General features: G+C 37.4%; 1 protein-coding gene and 1 pseudogene across 1 annotated transcript; both read right to left on the bottom strand.

Annotated features, from left to right (window-relative positions):
- Positions 1-4318, bottom strand: LOC133293573 (stearoyl-[acyl-carrier-protein] 9-desaturase 6, chloroplastic-like). The gene is made up of 2 exons (XM_061492162.1): positions 4301-4318; positions 1-564 (listed from the first exon to the last, which is right to left on the bottom strand). Exons 1-2 carry the CDS (start codon positions 4316-4318, stop codon positions 1-3), a joined length of 582 nt encoding a protein of 193 aa, XP_061348146.1.
- Positions 4319-8243: 3925 nt separating this feature from the next.
- On the bottom strand, positions 8244-9755 carry LOC133293571 (stearoyl-[acyl-carrier-protein] 9-desaturase 6, chloroplastic-like; annotated as a pseudogene).
- Between the last annotated feature and the right edge of the window lie 615 nt (positions 9756-10370).

Below are 10370 nucleotides of genomic sequence, written 5' to 3'. Positions count from 1 at the left end.
TCAAAGGAGCACCTCTTTGTTAAAGATCCAGCTGAAGTTGACATTTATCTTGTTCTTGCGCGCTTGCTCTTCAGCTCGCTCTTGCAGCCTCCTAATTATGGGTGGAAGCCCACACACGAAATCCTGTGCACGCTTTCCCTCACTCGTCAAACCCTTCAGCTTCTCCAATCTCCACCTTACGATCAAGAACTCCATGATATCTGCGTAATCACCGGCAGTGTACACGCCGAGGCGTTGTGCCACCGCAGAGAAGTGATCGAAGAGGTGTGGGTCCCGCCCATCATACACTAAATGCGCTGGCATGGTGATCTTGTGGCGCATCATGTATGCTATGGCCATCATGGCCCCCGTGGGATCCACTTCTAAAAGCTTCTCTACGATCCTCACGTACGCGTTCTCGTGGCGCTTCTCATCCGCAGCGACGGTGCCGCATATGCGCGCAAGCACTGGATCACCACCCTCCTTAGCCAACCGAGCCGTGTTACCGTGTGATACAAAAATGGCTCGCTCTTGAAACGATGTGTAGACAAACCCCATGTATGGGTTATTTTCTGTCCCCAAATCCTACAACAAGCTAGAATCATTTAATTTAAAACATATGTAATAAATTTAATTTACTTAATTACTGTTGTTTATTTAATTCGTAGCAGGAATATATATTACAGTTAGAATTATATTAGGATGCTTTGTAGCTTAAAATAAAACTAGATGTTGGAGGGTTAATTAAAATATAAAAATAAAATAAAATTGTATACCATTATTAATTTCAATATTGACCTATTTATGCAAATATTTACATAAGGTTGCACCTCTTTTCTTTCAAACGAGAGATAGATTACTTGTAAAAAAAACAATTTGTAAAAATATTAATTAATATTAGTGTAAAAATCTTTTACACTAACAGTATCGATCGACCAATTAGATTTCTTTCTTCTTTTGATAAAATTCTTCTCTCATATTTGTGTATAAATGAACAAAAGAATGCATGTCAATAATACAATGAATAAATTAATAAAGGATGTGAAAGTTAAATGGCCTTGAAGGCCAAAGCATGTGAGAGGGAAAAACAATTTTTCAAGCGGAACTACACATGCATTCAAGACTCATGCTTTAAGACAGCATGATGTTACCTTTGTTTGTGATTCAAACAGCAAGGAGATCACTGTCAGGTTTGAAGGGTTCAAACCCTCTAACGTTGATCCACACCACCCAGATCAAGATGCAAGAACACTTTCTTGAAAGCCGCCAATTGACCACCACACCAAGCTTGCTAGGCGTCCAATGTGTGAAGGAGGAGGCTAGGTAAAGGTGTTTAAAAGAGTGAAGTCTTCAACATGAAAACTTCACAAGAGTGGGGCATGGATTGGAGTAGAATTAGGTAGGAGTTTTTGTGAAAACCCTAAGGAGAACTTACCCAAGTTGGCGCACAAGAGAGTGAGGGAATTAGAGAGTTGATTCATATTTTTCACTTTTAATCACATTAAAAGTGGCGCACAACAAGAGGAGATAAATGTGGAGTTGTTGCAATTCAAAATTCCCAACAACCTCCACTTTGAATCCTCATGAGACTAGGTCTTTATCTAGTCAAGATTCTGACCTAATGGTCATCATATGACCATCCTATCTATGCGCACCATTCAGCCCCAAAAGGGGTCCAGATACGTTGAGTAGTTGCATTCAAGTTTGAACCAACTAGCTCACTGATTCTCTCAACAACCAAATCTGATTGGAGCTTGTTTGATTGACAAGATGACACTCATATCCAACCAAAAGTGGCACCCTATTTAGCCTTGGATGATCTCCAAAGATCTCCTTTTGATACAAGGGATTTGTTCCAACAAGATCTCATCTTATCCTTTTGTTATGAAACAACTTTTCACAGCCAATTCAAATTCGAATTCAAACATTTAAATTCAAACGTTCAAACATTTAAATTCTAAATTCAAATTTCAAATTTCAAAACTCAAATTCAAAATTCAAAATTCAAATTTCAAATTTCAAAATTCAAATTTCAAAATTCAAATTTCAAATTCAAAATTCAAAATTTAAATATTTGATAATTAATTTAACCAATTAAATTAATTAGTAATGTCTTGGACCATCCAAGCCCATTACATGATCCATGTGCCCTTTTCCCTTTAGGTGGGCTTCCAAACTTCTTCTTGGGCTAACAACCATTATTAGGCCCAATACCTTTAATGCTAGATCATCGTGACAATAAGGTGTTAGTGTGTGACCCATTAGGTCCAACATAGTCACTGACATAAATGGGCTCAGGCCCAACAAGCCCACAACCTATTTAATGACAACACAGAGCACTAGCAATGTTTTGTTTCCCCAGAGCTAGTTAGATTAATGACTTGATCATCCTATTACACATATTTGGTTGTCGTATATATTTCCTTTCGTCTCGGTTACCTTCCCATTAAACCTAGGGTAAGGAAACGTATTAACCCTTGCGGTTTAGGGTAAGCTTTATTCGAAATAGGGAATCTTCAATTTACTGACTCTAAAGGCAAATCATCTTCAATTCCCGAGTCCCAGTAAATGTCATCCCGATTTCTCCAGTTTACAGATAACCTAATCTCTCACAGAGATTTGACGAATTCCTTCAGCTTATCACCCTAGCCCTGTGCTCTTTCAGGACAAGTCCAACAGTGTACCTATGAGTCTCCATGTTTCAGACAGACGAGGTATACAATCAAAGCATGCCTTCTAGAACACAGTCTAGGTAATAACTTCTGGTCTAAGGAAAGACATACCCAAATATAAAGAGACTACTCTAATGATACTATCTGTGAGATTTCCTCATAGAGTCTCTTTGTGGGTCTGTTCAGTGCGAGCTATACCCTTATAGGTCAACCACGACTTTAGCTAAGACATCTCCATATCTGTATCCAAATACAAGTAGATAAGTTGTGCTAGTCTTACCCGAGATCACTGATTTCCTCATTCTCATTCTCAACCACGACTTTAGCTAAGACATCTTAGTGTGTGCATGATAAAATTCACAAAAATAAATTTTTATTTTTGATCAATGAAAAAATGGTAAAAAAATTGTGCTTCATAAAATCGATTTATTTTTTATTTTAAATAATAAACCCAAAAGCAAAATTTGGAAAAAAAAAATTGATCCTTTGTTCTTGAGTACAGAAATAAAAAAAAAAAATATTTCTATCAAATAACATGGACGAAAAAGAATTATTATGTACACCCTTAATTATTAACTCACTCTATAATTATAAGAATTGGATCAACTTGGTTGGAGTGAAAAATCAGTCATATACATAACTTGTTTAATAAGATATGATACCCATATTTTTTTAAGTTTATTTTATTAATTTTTCTCCAATTATATTAAATCACAATTCCAATCATCAATAAGAGGAGAGAGTAAAGATGAAGGTCGATTGAGTTTATAATATAAAAGTAATGAAAAAAACATATAAAATATACATTAAAAAATATAAGAATAATATCTTATTTTTATTTTAAATTTATATGTTTTTAAAATACACTGTTGTTTTCAACAAAAAATAGACTTTATTTTAAAATTTTAAATTTAAGTGCATATAACTTAAATTAAATGAAATAAATTAGATTTTTTTTATCTTTTTTAAAGTCCAAAAAATATAATTACTTATTATGTATTATTATTATTATTTTGAAGATGGTTCTCGTAATTGTTTTTAATCTATCTAGAAATTATGCGACCATTTACAAGTGTTAAAAGTTTCTCTCTGTTTTTTTTTAAAATAAAAAAGGGAATACATTTTTGTGTGTGCAGTAGGTTAAAAGTTTCAACGTCTGTATCATCCACAATAGTTTAAGGGAGAAGTGTTTATCATTTTAAATGACACAACTTATATCCTTTCACTCTTACAAAGAATTACGCGTTATTCAGTTTTAGAAAATAAGCGAAAGTACAAGCAGAGGGCGAGCGAAATTCGGTCATTAAAACATTCTAGCACTGGCTACTTGTCGTACATCATAAAAAAGACTGTACATTCTAGTACTGGCTACTTATGGTGAACATGACAACTTTCTCGGAATCCATTATTTTTTAATTTCTACTCCCGGGAACAGAAATGGATAGGAAACTCGTTCGGTAAAACTGATTTATTTTTTTATTCCCAGGATGAACTGGTTTAATTTTTGTGCTGGGGAACAGAAAAAAGAATAAAAAATTTTCTGCTTTTTATTCCTGGGCTCAAAATGAGAAACACTTATCTCTCTCAATCACTCTCCACCTCTACCATCATCACCACCACTACCATCATCCTGACACGACTATCGCCACCATCGTCGCCGCCGCCATCGTACCTTTAGTGTCGCCGTCACCACCCCTCACCACTACGATGTCACCGCCACCATTACCACCACCTCCACCCATCACTACCACCATGCCACCATCACCACAACTACCATCGCCGCCACCACCACCACCACCATCACCATCACTATCATCGCCATCAACCACCACCACCATCATCGCAACCATTGCCGTCACCGCCACCACCGCCATCACACGCCAGTGCCACCACCCTCATCGCCATCACTACCACCACCACGACGCCGCCACTACCATCACCACCACTGTCACCAACCACCACTACCATTGTCGTAACACTTACCGTCTTCACCACCGTCGCCACCACCAACCACCACCACCATCGTCACAGCCATTACCGTCATCACCACCATTACACCAACGCCACCACTACCATCACCAAGCCATCGCCACCACCACCACTCTCACCTACCACCACCGCCACAGCCACTGCCACCACCACCACCATGATGTCTTCACAACCACCACCACCGCTACCATTGTTGCCGCCACCAACCACCATACCCACCACCATTGTCGCTTCCTGTAACACCTTGTGTATACCCGGTAGTGTTATCATACTATCGTATTAAGCTGCGCTTAATTAAAAATGCGGAATATCTTTTTCTTTTCAATTATGACGTCATTATACTTAGCCAAGTTGATTACTTAATCAATTTCATAAAATATCGCCTGTATGTAAATTGCAATAAGACATCTAACTGAAATACCTCAAAATATAGATATAATGAGTATCTAAGTCACGACATTACAACACGTAATCCGGACAATATCCTGATACATTAATACAACTCCAAATAGAACAAGACATAAACAAGTCTAAGTGGCATGGACAATCCCCATGCTCACCAAATCAATGACATAATCAACCAAGTCTCAACATAATAATCCATAAACTGAAGCTAAAAGCATAAGACAGTAAACAGGATCCAGCATCAAACATAGCAGCATAAACATGCAACATCTATCAGCTAAGCTCTGGCCTCCTGCCACTAGAGGTCTCAATCCCTGCATTACCTGAACCTGAAATAAGCATTCCCCAAACGTGGGGTGAGATCTCTAAACCAGAAATCTCAGTAAGACAAGGGATCATCAAGGATCTTCCACCCCAAGCTCACTTACATGTGCAAAATAAGTTCTAAAAGCAGTAATATCAATATCAGTTCCAAAACTATGCAGTGCAACAGATATTCATGCCATGTGTGTTTAATACTATTCTACTGGCCAGAGAAATGCAGGAATACGTCTAGACCTACATGTAGTACAAGGAACACCGCTTGCACCTCACCCACAACCTCACCATATTGTATGTACTACATACTCAGGCTTACCGTATAGGTGGAACACCACATGCATATCATAAAGGCACTAGCATATAACAGCTCAATAGCATTTCCAAAACATCAAAAGCATGTAACACAACATGCATATAACCATACCCCCATGGGACATTGTGGAACCACAACATGGCTAAACCGAGGACACAAAAGCTTACCTTGCAAGCTAGCTATCCAAGCCAAGAGTCCACAATCTCAAAGCCCAAACACAGCAGTATCACAATCTGTTATGGACCAATAATACATTAATCAAACTCTACAAGCATACACTTAAAGACAACGTCTTTCCTTTACGTTTTACGTCTTAAGGCTTCTAACAAAGCCACAAGCCCTTAATCACATGATTCTGACTTAGTTCATTAATTACAGAAGTTCAACTTCATCAATCTAGGGTCCACAAACCCCCAATAGCCTACTGTACACACAACACAGCTACTGTTCTACGAAATCCCAGAATATCCGGATATTTCTCGAGGGCATATCCAGATATCCAATATCCGGATATCTCACTGTACATATCCGGATATCAATATCCGGATATCCAGATCCCCATATCCGGATATCCAATATCCGGATATTTCACGATCAGATATTCGGATATTTCACGACAGAATGCAGTTTCTGCATTTCGTGAAGATATCCTCCAAAGGTCCACTTTTTACCAATGAAATGCGTTCAAGACTCCATTTTTAGGTCAATACAGGTTCATACACATGTTAGTTACTTGTTTAACCCATTTACATGCAAAGACACCACCTTTAAGCCATAAAAACTCAAGATCATGTTAAGGTAACTCACCCAAAGCTCAACCAGCCAACAAAAGGTGCTCTTGGAGCTCACAAGACAACTCCAAGGTTCTGACTTCTTCAAGAAACGAAAAAAGACACACCACCAAGGTTCTCTCTTAACAAAGGTTGCTCCTTGAAGCCTCACAAGCAAAGAACAAAGCTCCTCAACACTCAAACCAACAAGGTCAGCCCCCAAACTCAAAACTCAGAAGTTGCACAACCAGAAAAAGGCCATCTCTCACCTTCACAAGGATCACTCACACAATGCACAAGTGTTTAGATGAAGGCACAAGCATCAAAGGTGATTACTTGGTCAAGGAATGGAGAAGAAAGCCAAAGGGACACTATTCAGGTCAGCCTCCACAAAAACTCACGTAGGAAAACTGATTCTAGGGTTGTGTGCCAATCATGAGGGTATATATAGGCCACTTAAGCATTAAACACACAGTATTAACTTTAATTGCTACGCTTAGCATTTTAATCCCAAACTCAAGATTCTTAACCTACTCAATTTTACAAGAAGTCATATTTTTCTTATATTTTTCGGAGCACCTTTTTGGTACGCGCTTTTCATAGCCATTATCAGTTTCTGGCACCAGTTCTCATTATTTTGACTTGAAACTCGTTTTACAAGTCCTATATATTATTTTAGTAATATTCATGCACTTATTATAATTTTCCGGGATACTTTTTCGGTACGCATTTATGCCGACTAGCAGAACCGGTATCTGCACTTTTCTTCTGAAAAGCGACTTTCAGCATTCTTAATAACTTATCATAATTATTAAAGCCTCTTAATAATTATTAGGGTCAATTATGGAATTATTTTCTATTTTCACATAATTAATTAGTTAATTACCTTAATTAACGGTACAGGTTCTTACACTGCCACTGCCGTCACCTCCACCACCACCATCCCCACCACAACCACCATCGCTGCCACCATTATCACTGCCATCGTCGCAGCCACTGCCGTCACAACCACCACCACTATCTTCATCACGTCACTGCCACCACCACTACCGTACCGCCGCCACCGCCACCACCACAACCACACCATATGGAAAGGAAAGAGTTGATCCGAATTTTTTTTATATTTAATAGGAATTATTTTTTATTATATTATTTGTTGTGTTATCTAAAACAATTCTCAAGGCTGGAATAAAAATGGAACATGTTGTCAAACACATTTTTTTCTCAGAAACTGTTCCAAGGCACAAAAATAGAAAACAATTGTTTCTTTTCAGAAACAATGCTCGGGAATAGAATAGTTGTCATGCACACCCTTAATATTTTAATAGTAATAGTAAATAAGAAGCTTTTGATATTCTAGTCCAAACTTGATATTCTAGTCCTAGATATTTTTCTAGGAATATTTATAATTTTATTATAATTTTTTGGGATACTTTATCGGTATACACTTATACCGCGAAGCAACACCGATATCTGCACTTTTCATCTAAATTTCGTCTGAAAAGAGACTTTAAGTATTATTCGACTTTCTAAATATTTATCTTTCCATAATTATGCATAATCTTTATCAAATCCATGCTCCAGCATCAATAATCTTATTTAATTAATTATTTAGCGGTGCAGGTTCTTACAAAGGGCATAAATCAATTTTTCCATAAATTAATAGTAATAGTAAATAAGAAGCTTTTGATTACATGCGGGGAAGTCAATAAGATGTTCTATCCACATGGAGGAGTAAAATCATAAAACGAAGTTTTTATATCAAATTATTCTGGTTTGGTTCATGGTAAACATCTAGTGGTCTTTCTGCTAAAGAATAATATAAATCATTAAAAAGGCTCTCACCTAACGCCTTAAGATTTTGGGTTGAATTGATTCTTTACTTGGTATCATAGTTTCATTGACCACAAGGTCACAGGTTCGATTCTCACCGCCCCCACTTTCGAGTGGAACTAAAATAAACACAAGGTAAAATAAAAAAACATTGGGCCTGCGCAATATCCGCACTTCAATCCCAAAGGGCTCTTGTGTGAGAGAGTGTGTTAGAGAATAATATAAACCATTAAAAAAATTCTCATCTAACACTTTAAAATTTTGTGATGAATTGATTCTTTACACTTTATTTCAAAAGAGCACATCTTTGTTAAAGATCCACTGAATTTTACATTCATCTTATTCTTACACGCACGCTTTTCAGCTCGCTCTTGCAGCCTCTTAATCTTGGGTGGAAGCCCACACACAAACTCCTGTTCACGCTTTCCCTCACTTGTCAAACCCTTCAGCTTCTCCAATCTCCACCGTTCGATCAAGAACTCCATGATGTCTGTGTAATCACCGACAATGTATATGTCGAGGCGCTGTGCCACTGCAGAGAAGTGATCGAAGAGGCGTGGGTCCCGCCCATCATACATTAAATGCGCTGGCATAGTGATCTTGTGGCGCATCATGTATGTTATGGCCATCATTGTCTCTATGGGATCCGCTTTTAGAAGCTCCTCTATGATCCTCACGTACGCATTCTCCTAGCGCTTCTCATCTGCAACGATAGTGCCGCATATGCGTGCAAGCACCGGATCACCACCCTCCTTAGCCGACCGAGCCGTGTTACCGTGTGATACAAAAGTGGCTCGCTCTTTGAACGATGTGTAGACAAACGCCATGTATGGATTGTTTTTTGTCCCCACATCCTACGACATCAAGAATCCATTAATTTAAAATGGGATGGTTGTATTGGGACAGTGACCATTTTGCCATGCCTGGCCAAAATATTTACCAGACTGCCACGTCAACAGTAAGTTTTCTCAGAATGCCACGTGGCATAATTTGCTACACTGGGCAGTGAAATATGCTTGCAAATAATTCACTACACAGTGTAGCGAATTATGCCATGTCAGGGTGCACAGTCAGCAAAAATGACACATGTCAAGCAGGCAATAATTCGCTACACTGTGTAGTGAATTATGCTTGGATGACTGCCTGCTTGACACGTCATTACTGCTGACTGTGCACCCTGACATGGCATAATTCGCTACACTGTGTAGCGAATTATTTGCAAGCATATTTCGCTGCACAGTGGAGCGAATTATGCCACGTGACATTATGGGAAAATTTACTGTTGGCGTGGCAGTCTGGTAAATATTTTGGTCAGGCGTGGCAAAATGGTCACTATTCCGGTTATATTGACAAACTTTTTTTCTTACAAACTACACTATGTATGACTAGTCAGGCTTCAATCAAGAGGGTAGTGTATGACTGGTCAGACTTAGTGTAGTTTGTAATTTTGTAAGAAAAAATAACCTTCCCCATTTAAAACATATGTCATAAATTTAATTTACTTAATTACTATTGTTTATTAAATTTGTAACAGGAATTATATTACAGTAAGAAATAGATCCTTTCTAGCTTAAAATAAAGGGAAATATTTTATCTTTTTAAAGGACACAAGTTGTGTCCTTTTAACTGTTTATAACTATATATTAAAGATAATACATGATTATAATATTAAAATTATACTTTTTTTCTTGGGCTTTGGCCTTCCTGTGTATCTTAAAAAAAAGTTATATTTTTTTTCACTTTCCACGTTAAACGACAGATTCTAAAGAGAAAAACAAAATACTACTTTAATATTATAACTATGTACTTTCAAAGTACATAATGTTAGAATTTGAGTATAAAAAACTCTATGGGTTATGGATGAGAAGTGTAACACCTCGTATATATCCGGTAATATTATCATACCATCGTATTAAACTGTGCTTAATTAAAAATTGTGGAATATCTTTTTCTTTTCAATTATGATGTCATTATCATTACCAACTTGCTTACTAATCAATTAATAAAACATCGCCTGTATGCAATTGCAATAAAACAGCTAACTGAAATACCTCATAATTAAAATAACATAATGTATGTCTCTAGTCA

Source organism: Gastrolobium bilobum, unplaced genomic scaffold (assembly GCF_033153095.1).
Source record: "Gastrolobium bilobum isolate Gb01-03AN ecotype WA unplaced genomic scaffold, APGP_CSIRO_Gbil_v1 utg1090, whole genome shotgun sequence".
Taxonomy (NCBI): domain Eukaryota; kingdom Viridiplantae; phylum Streptophyta; class Magnoliopsida; order Fabales; family Fabaceae; genus Gastrolobium; species Gastrolobium bilobum.
Note: the sequence above shows the minus strand (reverse complement) of the source record. Positions and strands in the feature narration are given on the sequence as shown.